We start from the raw sequence: 18,876 nt of genomic DNA on the forward strand, positions 1-18,876 counted from the left end.
ATTTCACTGATGTCTATGCCCCTGTTGCAAGATTAGAAACTGTGAGGCTCATTGTTGCAATAGCCAACTTCAATGGTTGGACCATTCACCAAATGGATGTCAAATCTGCTTTCCTGAATGGCCCTCTCGAAGAAGAAGTGTACGTAAATCAACCACCTGGCTTTGTCAAAAGGGAACAAGAGCTGAAAGTGTACAGACTGAACAAAGCACTATATGGTCTTCGCCAAGCACCACGAGCTTGGAACAAACACATTGATGCGCTGCTTATCAGGTATGGCTTTAAAAAATGTACTGTTGAATATGGAATTTACATAAAATTTGTTGAGCAGCTAGGTACCCTCGTAGTGTGCTTGTACGTGGACGACTTGTTGGTTACAGGAAACTCCACACAGGAGATTGAAGAATTCAAAGCAAAAATGAAGACTGAATTCGAAATGACAGATCTTGGCACCTTAGGCTACTTCCTCGGACTGGAATTCATGCAAACAAGAGATGGAATGTTCATGCATCAACAGAAGTACATTTTAGAGACCCTGGAAAGATTTAACTTGAAGAACTGTAACTGCACATCCATCCCTGTCATGGTAAATTTGAAACTCTCTGGTCAACAAGAAGAAGCCAAAGTTGATGCAACATTGTTCAAGCAAATAGTAGGAACCCTCCGGTACATATGCAACAGCAGACCAGATATCAGTTTCGGAGTCGGACTCCTCAGCAGATACATGCACGATCCTAGACACTCTCATCTCACGGCTGCCAAGCACATTCTACGTTATTTGAAAGGAACAACAGATTATGGTCTCTATTTTTCCAGGAAAGTTGACTGCACGAATGATATTTTAGAAGCATGGTGTGATGCAGACTGGAGTGGCGATCAAGTGGATAGAAAGAGCACTTTTGGGTATGTGTTTAAACTAATGGGAGCTTCCATATCATGGTGTTCAAAGAAACAGAACGTTGTAGCGCTATCATCCTGTGAAGCAGAATACATATCTGCGGCTGAAACTGCTTGCCAGTGTGCATGGTTGGAAGCCATTCTACAAGAGTTAAGAATTGAGCACCGCAAACCAACACGCTTAATGATAGACAACAAATCTGCTATCAACTTATCTAAGAATCCAATCTCACACGGTAGAAGCAAGCACATAGAGACCAAGTTTCATTATCTCAGAGATCAAGTCAGTAAAGGAAAACTGGAATTGGTATATTGCAGCACTGACGAACAAACAGCAGATATCTTCACTAAAGCCCTGCGTCAGAACAGGTTTGAGAGGCTGAGAGATTCACTTGGAGTTAGATCTTTTAGTAGTTTAGCTTTAAAGGGGAATGTTAAAATGTAAACCTAAACTACGTAACTGCTGTAACTGTCAAAATGACAGTTATACTACTCTGTATATATACTGGTTTTTACGTTAATGAGAAATAATCGTTTCTCCATTCTCTGTTTTGCACCTCCACTGATATTAGCTTTTTCTCTCAAGATATTACTCTACACCAACTCTATCAATGTACCATGTGAAAAAAGAAGTTTGTCGACTTCTCATAGTTATGGAGATGCTGAATGAAATGTAAGTCATTTTCTATTCATGGTTGTGTATTTTTGTTTTATTTTTTTGTGAATTGGGATAGTTATGTTTTTTTTTTATTGCAGGAAACAAGTAGCAGCAATTTGTTTTCTTGTGTTGAAGAGTTTCACTAAGGAAAAAAAAGAAGTTGAAGAGGAAGTTGTTTCTGGTTATCTTGTATAAAAAAGGGAAAAAAATTATTTATTTAATTAAGGAAAGACAAGTGGAAGAAATGACATCTAAAAAAAATTAAAAAAAAACTACAAAAAATGAAGAATTTAATCTTTGAAATTATACCAAATACAGGCTTTCCTAATATTTTGTTATTTAAAATAAACAAAAATATATATAAGGTAAATGCAAATAAAAATAATGAGATGTTATCATCAAGATAAGACTCAAAAAAAGTTTCACACACTAAATATTGAGATTTTTGTCACAATTTTATATCTCTAAAATAATATGCAAACATCAAGACATAACTATTTATCGGATTCAAAACCTAAATCGATACGGAAAGTTAAAATTAATTTAATGTGTCATACTTTTTCTCTTACTGTGCCATACTTTCATTTTCCATGTTTGTCACACACTTAATGTTAAGCTCACTTTTTATTTTTTGGATTTTTCTTATCTTTGCTAAAATCATTAAATAGATTGAAAGGTTGCTAAATATTCCTTTTATTACACCTCCTTACTTTTTTTAAGTTTGATGGGTCCAATTAAATTGAAGTTAAGATTGCACCCAAAGAACGTATATATTGAAAGTAATTTTTAACCTAAAAGGTACAATAAAAGTAAATTCTTTTATAACTTTTATTTATTAAAGGTACTAAAGTTAATCATTATCCATGTACTAATCTAAGTTGTATACTATTAAATTCTTGACTCATAATGGTTAAAATGTCATATAACATAAGGAAAAACACGCTTACACAATGATTTATCAGGAATATTTACCAACCAAATTTTGTCGCAAAGTTGATAACTTTGATGTCCAAATATATATCTAAAATAGTTGGAATAATTCATTACAAAATAAGAAAAACTTAATTAGAATTTGTTTGCAACTAATGAAATCATTGTATAAAAATATTTATTAACTTACGGTAATCTTTAATAAAAAAATTCCATTTGTTTGTAGTTAAATGTTCTCCAACAATGAATTCAGAAAGATAGCCCAACATTTTGGCGTCCTACACAAATATCTACCGAAACATTTGGCGTCCTACGACTCAAGCATTGGAAAGCAGGAAAGTCACGTCAGAAATGTTAGTCTCTTAGTCCTACACAAATATCTACCGAAACATTTTGGCGTCCACCGTGGGGCCGAGAGCAAGCAAAAGAAACTCAATGGTGACCACAAGAAACCAAGAGGAGGAGCAGAGCACCAGAGAACTGATTAAAGATATGCAAGCATAGATGCAGGCACAGACGCAGACCATACAGGCGTAGGCACAAGCACAACAAGAGATGTAGTGAAAGCACACAGAAGAGATTGTGGAGTTAAGGGCGAAATGAGTCTCTCCCGAGCGGTCGGCCTCAAACTGAGAAAATGACAATGAAGCAAGCCATAATCACACCAACCCGAACGCCCGAGGAAGAAGGGAACCAACGCCCCTGCAAACAGTTTGACCTACCAGTTTACTCCCTTTTACGGCGACCATCATGCAAACTCCAATGCCAGAAGAAAACCCTTCTGCATTAGATAAGTACGATGGATCAACTGATCTAGATGATCACCTCAGGACGTTTTTTAACGATATGGCATTCTACACAAATAACGACTCGATCATATGCAGAGCCTTCTCATTATCACTCAAGGAGGAGGCGTTGGAATGGTACGATACTCTTCCCTCAAACACAGTAGATTGTTTCGCTACCATGGAAACCCTCTTTAGAAGGCAATACGCCTCCAATCGGAGACAGAAGATGACACCGGCGGAATTGGTAAACACCAAACAAGAGAAAGATGAAACTTTGAAGGCCTTTATGAAAAGGTATAATGAAACCGCACAACGGATTAAAGATGTTAATCACACGTTTATCATTAGCAATTTCCCTTCGTGCTTGAGACCAGGATATTTTGCTGAAAAATTATATGCGCGACCACCAAAAACTATGGAGGAACTTCAGGAAAGGATTGCAAAGTTCATTCGTATTGAAGACATGAGAAACTCAAGGAGGAAACAACATCAAGAAGCTTCTGCAGGGGGAACAAGAAAGAAGGGAAGCGATCGTAAGGTCAACATTTGAGGGATCTCCCCCGGATACCCAAGTTCAATCACTATACAACCCTCAGTGCACCAAGGGCTAAGGTTCTCGAGGAGGCTCTTAATGCTGAACTTCTCACACTCCAAAGGAAGGCAACTCCCCAGAATGCAGACAAGAGAAAAAGTTGTCATTTCCATCAAAACCGCGGCCATACTATGGAAGAATGTATGCTACTGAAAGATGAAATAGAAACGCTCATCCGAGCGGGCCATCTCCATAAGTACGTAAAGGAAGAAGGGGCCCAAATAAGAAGTCCCCATAGAGGAAAATCTCTACGTAGAAGTCCCAAACGGTCATATCATAGAGACGACCGAAGTCGGGCACTATCGAAGTCGGAGGCACTACTGTAGTCATAGTCCTAGTTGCAGTCATGAACATGACCGCTCGATCCGTGGGTGTATCGATACCATTTCTGGAGGTTTTGTTGGAGGATGGGCATCATCCTCGGTCCGCAAAAAGCACCTAAGGAATTTGAAAACAATTCACATGGTGGAGAGAAAACCTCAATCCTGGCCACCTATTACCTTTACTGATGTCGACTTTCATGCTCTTGTCCTTGATCAAGATGATCCCAGTGTTGAAGCTTAATCGATTATATGCTCTATGTATTCAATTAAGTTTGTTATTGTTGAGATTGTTGATAGGGGGAGCACTGATTTAGTTGAACCCACAATCTAAGTGATATCTGAGTTTTTGATGATGACAACACATAATTAATAACACACATGTATTTGGTGTTACATGTTCTATGCTTACATGTTATATGCGTTTTTGAGAACATGATTGTGTTGTTTGTGTTGTTCATTACATTTCACTATATGTGATTTTATACATGAATGCATGACACATGTTTTTGGAAAAGAAAAACCACAAGCACTTTTGTTGAACTTAAATTGTGTGGCAAAACAATAGTTTTAAGTCGATTTCATTATGGGGTGAGTCGATTAAAACTCGTGTCTTTGCACAAACTTTTTCAAGTGTGTTGTGAGAGTTTTTTAAAGAGAAAAGTTTTCAAAATTGTTTTACTCTGTTATAAAGTTGATTACATGCATGTTGCATTCGACTAAGTTTGTTATGTTTTGAATAATTCTTAATGCTTGATATAACTGTCACAACGACTATATTTTTTGTTGAGATTGTTGATAGGGGGAGCACTGGTTTAACTGAACCTACAATCTCAGAGCTTCTGGTTTTTGATGATGACAACACATAATTAATAACACATGTGTTTATGTGTTACATGTTCATTACTTTCATGATTATGATTATATGACCTTAGAGCTTCTGGTTTTTTATTACAAGGTTAGAGATGTGTTTTATATTTTTGACGTGGAGCTCTCTATAAAAGCCTTGTTGTAAAAACCTTGATCATTATAATGCATTTGCTTCCTAGTGAGGAAGGACACTGGATGTAGGCTTGGCCGAACTAGTATAAAAAGCAGAGTTTGATTTTTCTATCCCTACACTTTTACTTATGACTTTGTACTGCGTTTAATCAACTTTATTTTCGCTGCACTTAAAAATCTTTTTCTTTGTGTTTCAAGAAAGTTTTTAAAGTCATCTACTTTGCGAAAAAGATTTAAAGAAAACATTGGTTTTGTATTTCACTAATTCACCCCCCTCTTGGTGTTGAAAATTAAGTCATTCTATTTTAACATTTTTAAATATGTTGACCAAGCATTATGTAAGAAGAATAACGATTTTACACTTTCATATCTGTTTTCAGTGAATGATCTGAGTTCTTACAAAAGAGAGAAAAGCTCCAAAAAACAAGAATTACCATGGTGATAAAGTCTTGAAGATTTCTTGAGAAGCAAGGTTGATATACAAAGTCTGGTCGTTTTGCACAGGAAGGTGCATTCTGCTTGATCAGGAAAAGCTTTGGCAAACGTTGAGTGTTGCTAGTTTTCCTATGGTGTTACAGGAAGAAGAACTTGGTTCTTGACTTTGAGGGTGTCTCAAAGGGGTTGACAGCAGAAGAGGAGTGTTCTTGCTGCTTGTCTGTTTTTGTATTGCCTATAGTTAGATTAGTGAGTTAGAGAGGTGATTTACATTTTGACGTGAGGTTGTTGTAAAGCCCTTGGTATAAAAACTCAGATCTATATAGTGCATTGACTTCCATCTCGGGTTGATTGGAAGGACACTGGATGTAGGCTTGGCCGAACCAGTATAAAAACTCAGTGTTTGAATTTTCTTATCCCTTCTTTCTGCATTACTCGATTATACTATCATTACATTTGATTAAGTAAACTGCAGCATTGCACATATTCTTACTTACGATTCAAGAAAGTTTAAAGACTTTCTCTTTTGCGAAAAAGATTTTAAAAACAAACATTTTTATTATTTTAATATTTTTAAATTGTTCTATATTTTGAAAGAAGAGTTAATATAATTCTTTTATTAAATTTGCGTTGTTGTAATTCTATAGTGCCATTCGATATTTATTATTTATATATATTATTTTCGTAAAGAAAAAGCTAATTTTAATTAATCATATATATTTCATATTTTTCTTAAACAGTATTGTTATAAATTTGTTATCGTTAAATTAATAATAATTGGTATATTAAGTTACCACTCAAATAAAATTGAGAATTAAATTAAATATATTTTGATAATACTGAAAAGAAAAATGTCTATTCAATACAAGGAAGAATTAAGATATTATAGTATATTTTTATTTGTTAAGTAGGTTTGAAATATTTGAAGTTTTGTTTAAATTTTTATATTCTATTTTGTTGTATCTATTGTCAACAAAAAATCACGAATGGACAAAAGTATGTGACTATTTACAGAACTGTTCTCTTTTTTTTCTCTATAATTTCTTTCAAGTTTCATACTTTCACTTTCATAAGAAATAAAAATTAATAAACAAAATAATTAAGAATTGTAAGATACTTGTAGTATAATATTTATTTTATAATCTTGTCTAAAATTAACGTAACAAGTTTGAAATACTTTGACAAGTAAAATCTCTTAAAAAATGTGATTATCTTTCAAAATAAAAATCATTAAAAAGCTAATAGATATATAATAAAGATATTCAGAGATAACAAATGTGAGAATAAAGTAGTTTGTTATACATTCATTTTTAATATTTTTATTGGTAAAAACTAATTGAAAGTAATAACTTTTACAAGTTTTTTTTTATTATTTAGTGAATTTTCCTTCTATTATACATATACAAATTACAACATTTTAATAAACTTAAAAGAAATATATTAAAAATAGTGTAGAGTCAATACTTTTTTAGTAATAAAAAATTACATAACTCAAACCAATTTTTTAATATTTCTATTTGTTAGTTTTTACGCTTAAAAAGAAAAAAAAAATCTTTTCGCACATTTTCTTTTATTATATATATATATATATATATATATATATATATATATATATATATATATATATATATATATATATATATATATATATATATAATTCTAATTCTTATCGTAAACACCATAAATAAAAGAATATGTATAATAAGAACAAAAAGTAAAATAATTTTAAATAGTTATACTACATAAAATTATAAAAAATTGTAATCTTAAAATAATGATAAATGAAACTAACAAGGTTTCTAACTTGAATATAAACAAACATATTATTTCTTTTTACACATTTTGAATAGGATGACATTTACATTATTTTTTTTAAAATATGTAATTCAATTGGTTCAAAACTTTTACATTTAAAAACTTATTTTTTAATTTCATTGTGAGACCCTGAAAATTAACTCTGTAAATTACCTGTCATATCACCATTAATGCACGCCACGTCACTTCTCAAGCCATTAAAACCCACTCCCAACTCTGATTTTCACCTCTCTGCTGTGCACGAAAAGCTGAGCCAAATCATTTCTCTGGAAACATTAAAAACGCACCAATCTTTGCATGCAAGCACGCCACGTGTTGCGGAAGAAGTTTCCAAATCAGAGTTTGGGTGCAGGTGTCGGCTTGAGACACGTTCGTTCAAACGAACACGAGTTTAACAAAACCAGATTTTTCTGAAAAACTCTCTCACCTGCATCACTCATCTTCTTCCTCACGAAACACACCCATTCATCTTCTCCAACTTCTCTCTAGAACTCCCAAGCTTCTCTCTACTGTAACCTCTCATTTTCTTCTCCAAATCCCATTTCAGAACCATAGGAACGTTTCCAGAGACGCGGACGTTAGTTTGGACCGAACAGAATTTGGTTCTAAGCTGGTAAGTTCCCTTTCCGTAGCTCGTCTTTAGGGTTCTGGGAAAAATAGGATTTTTAGTTGCATGCAAGCATGTATTCTAAGTGATCTGTATTCCGTGGTTAGATTGTGTTCTGGAAGAGTCAAGAACCTAAGAACAACGTAGTTGGACGAAGCCACATTCACATCTAGGACAAGTTTGATTTCCAATCCGGGTAAGGGAAGCTTATACGTTTAATTTATACTTGCATGATTGTGTAATCTGGAATTTGCATGTATGAAAAGTATGATGTTTGAGCTGTATGGACAATCCCTGTTATGGAATATGATTTCTGATTTTGATTAATCTGCATGTTGGTTTGATACGTATGAAAATGGATGTTATGTTGTATGAAGTAAATCTGTATTTTGATGTTGAATATGAAGTTACTGGAATGCATGTTATAAATTGTATAAATTGAAAATCCTATGAAGCATAAATTATAAGTTTAAATGTTGAAATCTGGAAATTTGTTAAGTTTGAGAAATCTGAAACTTAAATCATCCCCTTGATAAATGACGCTCGTCACCGTACGGTCTTAGACCGTTCGGTTTTCCTTTAAATAACTTAGAATGGAATTCCTTCATTTGGAAAGAATTCTGCTCGAGAACGAGCGTCCCCATTTGATTGTCTGAGCGTCGGTTCAGCTCAGCTGTATGAAAATATTTGAAACTTTACAAATACGGAACGCTCGGTCTTTAACCGAAGCGTTCGTCCTTATAGCGTTCGGCCTTATGTCGAACGTTCGTCTTTCATAGCGTTTGGCCTTATGTCGAACGTTCGTCTTTCATAGCGTTTGGCCTTATGTCGAACGTTCGTCTTTCATAGCGTTTGGCCTCATGTCGAACGTTCGTCCTTAATATCGTTCGGCCTTATGTCGAACGTTAGTTCTAAATGACGCTCGGTCTGATACCGAAGCGTTCGTCCTAAACAGCGCTCGGTCTGATACCGAAGCGTTCGTCCAAAATAGCGTTCGTTCCAACATTTGAATATCTATCCTCTTATGTTCGTTCAAATACTGGCATCAGTTCTATATATACAAAATTTTACAAAGAAAATTATAAGTGTTATTGACCATCCTTGATACATTGAATCTGGTCCAAGATCTATATTATGAAATTTTCTAAGTATCATTATACCTTCAATATAGTCAGTTCATTTAACTGGTCAAACAGAGAGTTACGTCCGTCCATCCAGTACTGTATTTGGACGTTCGTCCTATTTTCTTCAAAGGACTGAACGTTCGTCCTTTCGTACTCTTAAAGTTAAAGATGAGATTGATTATGAATTATGATAAATTACAGTGCGAACGTTATGTTAAGTGATTTTATGATTACGGAATTTGAACGAGCGTTCCATGGAGGAACGTCTCAGTTGTATTAAATGCTAAATTTGGTAAAGTATGAACATGGATAAGTTAGGACTCGCGGTCCATCCTGATATTCCGTGATACTCATCTTCACGTAGAAGGGGGTAGTCATGTGGGGGAATGGCAGGAGGTTCTTCGTTCATCGCTTAGTTATGGGCGAGGGATTAACCTCGAGTGGCAGCTGTTGAGTGTATCCTAGTTACTACATCACTCGGGTGCAAGGACGCTTGTAACTACATGGTTCATACAGTCCGGACGGTCTGTCATATTTATATACATATTTCTATGTTAAATTATATGATAAAATTACATGTCGTATGTATGAATTGAAGTGTTAAATGTATGTGTTAATTGTATAAATTAAATATTATAAGCTTACCCTTGCATTTCCATTGTGTTGTCTACTGTCCATGTACTTTCGTCTTGTCAAAATGCAATGATCATCCGTGTGGATGTGAGCAGATGGTGGTGCATCTCTTGAAGAAATGCTGGAAGAAGAAAATTTAGAAGATGCAAATCTGGTGGAAGTGGAAGTAAAGGCCGAGCCTTAGAGCGCTCGTTAGATTAGTACTGTAAATGTTAGCGTAGTTTGAACGTTCGGCTAAGTATTTTGTAAAGTCGTTCGTCCTAATTATTTCTGTTTCTGTTTGAGCGTACGCTTTTATTTTATTCAAGCCGTTCGGCTTTTGAACTCTGCTTTATTAATGTAAAGACTGTTTGTTGTTTACTGTTATATGTAATTAATTCTCAATTATGGTATTACTATATTTTGGGATGTTACATTCATCAATGTTATTTAAGATTTTGATCAATGTTACTTTTTACTTTTAAATATTAAATAAAAAGGAAAATATTACTTCATTAAAAATAAAAGAGATAAATATTTATTTAAAAGAAAAAATAGATTATTTTATTAAAATTATAAAAAACCAAGAAAATTTATATTTAAATAGAATTGATATGAGGTAGCTAAAATTTGTAACACCATCATTCAATCCTTTCACACGGTCTATCAAGATTTACAGGTTATTTTTTTAGTATTTAATCCTTCTATACATATTTTTTCTATTTCAATTCTAAGTAGTAACAGACTACTTAGAGAGTACTACGAGTTCTTCTGTTTTCTTCTTTTGTGAGTTGGAGGGTTGCGGAGAGTTTGATACATTATGAGTGTTCTTGGTCCAACGAGGACAAAGTAGCCATTGGGGGAAGGTACTGTTGTATCTTCCGGTTTCAATTTATTTTATGTTCTTGCCCGCTTAAAGTTCAATTTATTGTTTGTTTTCCGTTTGTTTGTTGTTCTTCTTGGTGCATCTTTTTCGTTTCGCTCCTTCGTGCTTCTCTTTGCTCCTTTCAATTCGTTCAATACCGTTTTCATCACCACCTGTGTGCGCGTACTTACGGCGGCATTGCCTCAAGCATTGACAGTAATGCTCCGTTTTGTTTTGTTTTTAAAACCCCCGACTGACGAAAAGGAGGGTTGTAAGGTGAATGAGAGAAAAGAGCATTCCATGGTAATATATATCTGTCCGGCGCCACAGTTCTTCGTCGGCCGTCGCTGCCTGCCACTGCCCGCCGCCGGCCACCGTCAACCGCCGGCCACCGTCAACCGCCGGCCACCGTCCGGCCACCGTCGCTATCGGCCACCGTCGTCCGTCGCCGGCCACCGCCCGCCGTTGCCGGCCACCGTCGTCCATCACTGTCATAGTTTCCTTCGTCTAAACCCTTAGGGTTTTCTTGTTCCTCGTTAGTACTATTCGTCTTCTTCAGAGATGGCGTCTGGCAGTACTCTTTCCTTCTCTGGAAGTCCATCAATTACCTCCGAGAAGCTAAATGGAAAAAATTATCTATCATGGTCTGCTGCTGTTGAAATGTGGTTCCTTGGCCAAGGGCATTATGACCACCTTGAGCGAGATGGAAGCTATGTGCCTACTGAAAAAGCTGATCAGTGGAAACAAGCATATTTCCAGTTGTGTGCCCTGTTATGGCAATCAGTGGAACCCAAACTTCTTGTATCTTTGAGGGCTTTCAAAACTTGTCACTCCTTTTGGAAGAAAGCCCAAAGCATTTATGCCAACGATATTCAACGTCTCTATGACACTACGAACAAGCTTGCATCTCTTAAAATGGTAGACCATGATATGGTGTCCTTCATGGCGGAAGCCCAATCTGCTGTCGAAGAACTTAGGATGTTTTTGGAAGTAGATCCATTAGAGGATATCAAAAAGAAACTAGACAAATTTTACATGGTGTTGATCCTTCGTGCCCTGCATCCCGATTTTGATCATCTTAGAGATCAACTTCTAACTAGTCATGAGGTCCCCTCTATGGAAACATTGACCACTCGCCTTCTGCGTGTCCCGGTATCTCAAACTCAAGAAGCGCATGAACTAGTGGAACCATCTGTCATGGTTGCCACACGAGGAAGAGGAGGACGTGGCACTAGAGGAGGAGGACGAGGAGGTCGGGGACGTACTCAATGCACATATTGTAAAAGGATGGGTCATACTCAAGAGAATTGCTACTCCTTACATGGTTTCCCTTCCAAAACCGCCAATATTTCGAAGACTGAAACTTCCACTTCGAAAACTGAAACCTCCACTTCTATGTTTTCTGAGGATGAATATCAAGAGTATTTAAGGTTAAAGTCTAACAGCTTGGCACAACCATCTCAATCTCCCAATACATCAACAACCTGCGTTTCTAAATCTATGGAATGTCAAAATTCATGGGTAATTGACTCAGGTGCTTCTGATCACATTTCTGGTAATACCTCTTTGTTCTCATCTATTTCCTTTCGAGAAAAACCTCATTCATAACCCTTGCAAATGGATCTAAAACTTCTTCCAAAGGAGTCGGTCATGTTTCTTTGTCTCCCTCCCTCAATCTCAACTCAGTCCTTTTTGTCCCTAATTGTCCTTTTAATTTAATTTCCTTAAGCCAGTTGACTAAAATGTTAAATTGTTCAATAACCTTTGATCATAAATCTTTTGTTATACAGGAGCGTGGTTCGGGGAGACAGATTGGAGAAGGATATGAAGCTGGCGGATTATACCATTTTGGATCTCGTCCAAGGGTGTCTTGTGTTGCTGCTCCTAATCCTAAAGTGCTACATGATCGACTTGGCCATCCTCATTTGTCCAAATTAAAAAAGATGTGTCCTGAACTTAGTGGTCTCCAAACCTTAGAATGTGAGTCATGTCAATTAGGAAAACATGTTAGATCTTCCTTTCCTAAAAGGTCTCAATCAATATGTAATTCTAGTTTTTCCATCATCCATTCTGATATATGGGGACCTAGTCGTGTCTCCTCCTTTGGTTTTAGATATTTTGTTACCTTTATTGATGAATATTCAAGATGTACTTGGGTTTATCTTATGAAAAATCGTTCTGAATTGTTAGCTATCTTTACATCCTTTTTGAATGAAATCAAGAATCAATTTGGTCAAGTAATCAAAATATTAAGAAGTGATAATGCAAAAGAGTATTTCTCATCCTCCTTTTCTGCCATCTTGAGTTCCCATGGTATCTTACATCAGTCTACTTGTCCTCATACACCACAACAAAATGGTATAGCAGAACGAAAAAATAGACACTTGGTTGAAACTGCTCGTACCCTTTTGCTTGGTGCCCATATTCCTGTCCATCACTGGGGGATGCCATCTTAACTGCATGTTATCTTATTAATAGGATGCCCTCCTCCTCTCTTGATAATAAAGTCCCTTTCTCCATTTTGTTTCCTAATGATCCTCTCTTTCATACATCTCCCCGAGTGTTTGGCTGTGTATGTTTTGTTCATGACATGTCTCCAGGTCTAGACAAACTCTTCGCTCGCACTCTCAAATGTGTCTTCTTAGGCTATTCTCGACTTCAAAAAGGATATCGGTGTTACTCTCCTGAAACTAAGAAGTATTACATGTCTGCCAATGTCACATTCTTTGAACAGACTCCTTACTTCTCTCCATCTGTTCAGGATGTTTCTATCCTCCAACAAGTCCTTCCTATTCCAATGGCTGAGTCAAATAGCTCCACTGTCTCTGTCATTCCAAGTCTTGGTCACAATCCTTCTACACATGTTTCTCCACATACTGAGATCATCCCACACAGGGCCCCAATGGATAGTTCACCTCCCCAAGACAATGGTGAATCTCCTACTTCAGATTCTTCTCCCTCGTCACCTCTTCCCACGCCTCCTGGTGCAAATGATTCAGCATGGCCTATTGCCCTCAGAAAAGGTACTCGTTCCACTCGGAACCCTCATCCCATTTATAATTTTCTAAGCTATCATCGATTGTCGCCCTCCTATTTTTCTCTTTTATCCTCAGTGTCCTCTGTTGTTATACCCAAGAATGTGAAAGAAGCACTTGATCATCCTGGATGGCAACAAGCTATGATTGCAGAAATGCAGGCTCTTGACCACAGTAATACTTGGGAGCTGGTGCCCCTTCCCCAAGGAAAAAAGGCGGTTGGTTGTCGATGGGTGTATGCAGTTAAAGTTGGTCCTGATGGTGAAATTGATCGGCTCAAAGCTCGGCTTGTTGCAAAAGGTTACACTCAGGTTTATGGTCTTGATTATTGTGACACTTTCTCTCCTATAGCCAAGATGACTACTATTCGTCTCTTCTTTGCCATGGCAGTCATTCGTCACTGGCCACTTCATCAATTGGATATCAAGAATGCCTTCCTACATGGTGATCTTGAGGAAGAAGTTTATATGGAGCAACCTCCTGGGTTTGTTGCTCAGGGGGAGTCTGGTATGGTATGCAAATTGCATCGATCTCTATATGGCCTCAAGCAATCCCCACGTGCTTGGTTTGGAAAGTTTAGCTCCATTGTTCAAAAATTTGGGCTAAAACGCAGTGAAGCAGACCATTCAGTTTTTTATTGTCATTCTTCTCTCGGGAAATGTGTTTACTTAATAGTATATGTTGATGATATTGTCATTACAGGAAATGATGTTGTTGGAAGATCTCAACTAAAAGAGTACTTGTGTAGACATTTTCAAACCAAGGATCTTGGAAGTCTCAAAAATACTTCTTAGGCATTGAAGTAGCGCAATCAAAAGATGGAGTTGTAATCTCCCAAAGGAAGTATGCTCTTGATATATTACAATAAACAGGCATGATTGATTGTAGACCGGTAGACAGTCCCATGGACCCAAACCAGAAATTAAGGACAGAGAGGTATAGGAGGCTGGTTGGCAAACTGATTTATCTCACTATTACAAGGCCAGATCTATCCTTTGCAGTTGGAGTGGTTAGTCAGTTCATGCAGGCTCCATGTGTTGACCATTGGAATGCTCTCATTCGCATTCTAAGGTATGTAAAGAAGGCTCACGGGCAAGGATTGTTATATGAAGATAAAGGAAGCATTCATGTCTCTGGGTATTGTGATGTAGATTGGGCAGGTTCACCTATTGATAGACGGTCTACAACATGATATTGTGTTTTTCTGGGAGGAAACATTATTTCATGGAAAAGTAAGAAACAGAATGTAGTAGCTCGATCAACCGCGGAAGCCGAGTATAGGGCAATGACATCATTAACATGTGAACTTATATGGGTGAAACAATTCCTTCAAGAGCTTAAATTTTGTGACATCCATACTATGAAGATGTATTGCGACAATCAAGCTGCTCTCCACATTGCATCAAATCCAGTGTTTCACGAGAGGACTAAACATATAGAAATTGATTGTCATTTTGTTCGTGAAAAGTTGTTGACCAAAGAAATATGTACTGAGTTTATTGGGTCAAACGATCAACTCGCAGATGTATTGACTAAGTCATTAAGGGGTCCTCGGATTGAGTTTATTTGTTCCAAGCTTGGTACATACAATTTGTATGCTCCAGCTTGAGGGGGAGTGTTAGGATATTTATCCTATTTTATCATCATTATAGTGTGTCAAGGGTTATCCTATTTATCATGATTATATTGTGTCTAGGATTACCCTATTTATCATGATTATATTGTGTCTAGGGTTACCCTATTTATCATGATTATATTGTGTCTAGGATTACCCTATTTATCATGATTATATTGTGTCTAGGGTTACCCTATTTAACATGTATTTGTGTATCAATTTATTCTTATAAATAGAAGATTGTGAGAGGGATCAATTAAGCCCTCAAGAATGATTTCTTTTCAATCTTAAGTAAATTTTTTTCTTAAACACTATAAATTTTCACATCAGCAAGTGTCCTTGTATGTTGACCTGGTATTGGTGCATGTTGATATATATTAGTGTGCACTGAATGTTGTATGTTGACCTTGTATGTTGACATCTATTTCAGATATGGGTTTATGGAAACAGTTTTGAGGCCTTCCTTGCTGTTGTTAATCCCAGAAAGGAAGTACCTGAATAATGGGCACAAGAAAATGCTATATCCAAGGACTTGAATTCTCTCAGTGAAGATGCTAGAGCAAAAAGTTACATACTTGAAGAGCTCTCAAAGATTAAAGGAAAAGGTGTTTTTTTATGCTTTTCTTATCAACATCATCTAAACTGTTGTATTTGGAGACTTACTGGGGAAACTTTAAAGGAAGGTTCAGTTGTTTTAGATTATGTCTTTCTTCAACTATCTTCATCCTTTTTCATGGTTGTAGGGGTAGAATGACAGTACATTTGAAGCATCCTTGATAGAAGAAAGAAACACTCATACCCTAGCCATAGTCCCTACCGAAATTGGTGAGCTTTTGTTTATCAAATTTCAAAATTCTACAATTTAGTGAGGTGTGTGGTAGATAATATGTACAACTGTTTTGTGCATACACATGGATTATGGCTTTAGATTCACGAGTTGGTGGTGCGGTAGGAAATTGTGATCCAGCTGGATGGGGTCTTGCTCTGGTCCGTACTCCAAGTACAACTATTTCTTCAGTCAATGAGAGATAATTGGTCGGTTGTTCTTCAGTCAATGATGAATCACAATAGGATTCTATATATAATAGGGCACCACTCTATTTTTATGAGTATTAGTTCTGCACTTTGATTATAGTGTTCGCAGACACCAGATTTTGGATTTTGGAGTTTTGCTCTAGGTTACTTGGAGTTTTTCTCAAGGTTACTTGATAGCATTTTGAATTTGAATCATGGTTAAAAAAATCATCTCATGCATGTGTATTTTGAATCCATTTAAATAATGTATATTTAACTTGTCTATTGACTTATATTCTCTTGTGATTAATGGGAGCTTGATATGCAAGTCGAATATCTCTATCAATATTTTCTCTTAAAACTTATAAGCAATGCATGGCAGTGAAACACTGCATGAGAAGCTGATAGGAAAACGTTTTGCAAGTATTTCTTCTTCAAATAATCAAGAAACAACATCAATTAAAGTTAATCACAATTGTCACCACCTCCATCCTCAACTATGTAATCATTTACTCTCTTTTCCTTTTCACATTACTTTTCTCTAAAATTGTTGTCTCATGTTTTTATGATGGGCACCTACTGACATGGTTGATGGATATTTTATTATTTAAATTTGCTGACATCTTTTGCATGTAAATCACACTATCATTTATCTATTACTATATTTTTGGGGGACACCTCTCTTTTGGATTTGTGTTGGTGTTGAGCTCTCTGAACTGTTTTATATGGTGAGAACTAAGAACTACATGCACAACTGTACATTACATGTTTTGATGACTGATTTACTTTTGCTGTATGTTTAATAAATTGTGTTCTGACTCAAGATTAAAGGTGAGTGCCACTTTATTGCTATGCATTGATATAAGCTGGTTCATTCTTTGAGTTCGGGTATAAATGAGTAATATGCAAGAAATTTTGCTGGTCATTGGTGTAAAGGCTATAATTTGGTGCATACTTTGAGTTCTACTATAAATAGGGGTTTGTATGTTAGAAATTTCACAAGGCATGGATATAAGCTGCTGCATTCTTTGAGTTCTGCCTAAAGGTATAGAGACAATGACTAGTCAGAGGAGTTATTTAATGTAAGAGTCAGAAGGTCAGATCTTTACCCTTAGATCTTAAGTGAATAGTATGGTCTAGAAAGTAAAAGCCATGCATCGTTTTTTAAATGACATGTGACCTTTAAGATTGACAAACATGAAACAACATGTATTGGTTTTTTTGTTTGTTTTGTGCCCATTAAGTAATCTGAATTCAACATAGTAATAACTTATGCTTCCTTTCAAAACAAAAAATAAAATTTAGAGAAATCAAAATAAAGACAACCATTTAAAATTTTTATACACAATTAAATAATAAATGAAATCATTTAACTTAAATAATGAGTGATCAAACTATAAAATTTAACATTTTAATAATAAATATTTTTTTACACAAAATAGTCTTTGTCACATTTAAAAAATAACTGAATGATTAAATTTATGTTTAAATATAAAATCTGTTTTAGTTTGTAAAATATTTAAAATTAAAATGAATATAAGGTATAAGAAAAAAAAATTCATTGGACGGTCAACCAATGAGACTAGCGAATCTAAAAGGCAACCGAGAGGGTAGTGGTGTCTTTTCACCGTGGTTGGTTAATAGAATCTAAAAGGCAACCGAAGAAGAGGGTAGTGGTGTCTTTTCACCTGGAAAGGTTAATATAGGTGGCGCCAACATAATGTCACGTGGCAGTGCATTAAATAAGCTCTCAGTCACACATCACTTACCACCTCACGGTAACTCTTTTCCTTTTTCTCTTCGAGTTTTCTTTTCTCTCTCTTTAGTTCTCAATTCGCATTCATTATGCACTCATCAGAGCATCGTTCTTCTCAGCGTGCGGTTCCGTTGCAGCAATGGAGTTTGAGTGCCCAACCGCCGCATCGCTCAACTCCGCCATGACTACGACGAGGCTTCCATGGAGCGCAACAAGAGCTTCTTCAACGCCTTGCAAGTTTCCTCTCTCTTATCTCGTATTTTTTCTTCTTTATCGTTCTTGCTTTAATTTGAGGTCTGTGTTTGTTTGATTGACTTCACCAATGGCATTTCGGCTGCATTTTCTCTTTTTCCTTTTCGTAATTTCATTCGTCGCGTATCTTCTCAGCGTGCGTTTTCGGTTCCGTTGCAGCAATGGAGTATGAGCGCCTAACTGCCGCACCGCTCAACTCCGCCATGACCTACGACGAGGCCTCCATGGTTTCGTCAACGCCTTGCGGGTTTTTTCTCGCTTATCTCTTATCTTTTCTCTTTTCTTTACCGTTCTTGTTTTAATTTCAGATGTCTGTTTGGTTGACTTTGCCGTTCTTTGCAGTTTGGGAGTTGTTTTCTTTTAGGTAAATGTTTTCTTTTGCTATTATTAGTATGATGTTTTCCAATGGGTTGGGTTGGTTGTCGTATCACTGGTTCACCTTGTTGTTGCTGGTTTATTACACAAGTCACTTTTGTTTATAGTGAGTACACAAATCACTTATGGTTGTCACCTGTGTGCAAACAACTTCTAATTATAATGTTTGGACCTTCCCTTATAGAT

The 18,876-nt window shown here is 36.2% G+C and overlaps 1 protein-coding gene across 1 annotated transcript; it reads left to right on the forward strand.

The window, feature by feature from the left end:
- Positions 1–3,245: 3,245 nt before the first annotated feature.
- On the forward strand, positions 3,246–3,821 carry LOC148192868 (uncharacterized). The gene has a single exon (XM_088099296.1). The coding sequence runs from the start codon at positions 3,246–3,248 to the stop codon at positions 3,819–3,821; it is 576 nt and encodes a 191-aa protein (XP_087955422.1).
- Positions 3,822–18,876: the final 15,055 nt, after the last annotated feature.

Source organism: Vigna umbellata, chromosome 9 (genome assembly GCF_029865625.1).
Source record: "Vigna umbellata cultivar VRB3 chromosome 9, Vumbellata_1.0, whole genome shotgun sequence".
In the NCBI taxonomy this organism is placed as follows: Eukaryota; Viridiplantae; Streptophyta; class Magnoliopsida; order Fabales; family Fabaceae; genus Vigna; species Vigna umbellata.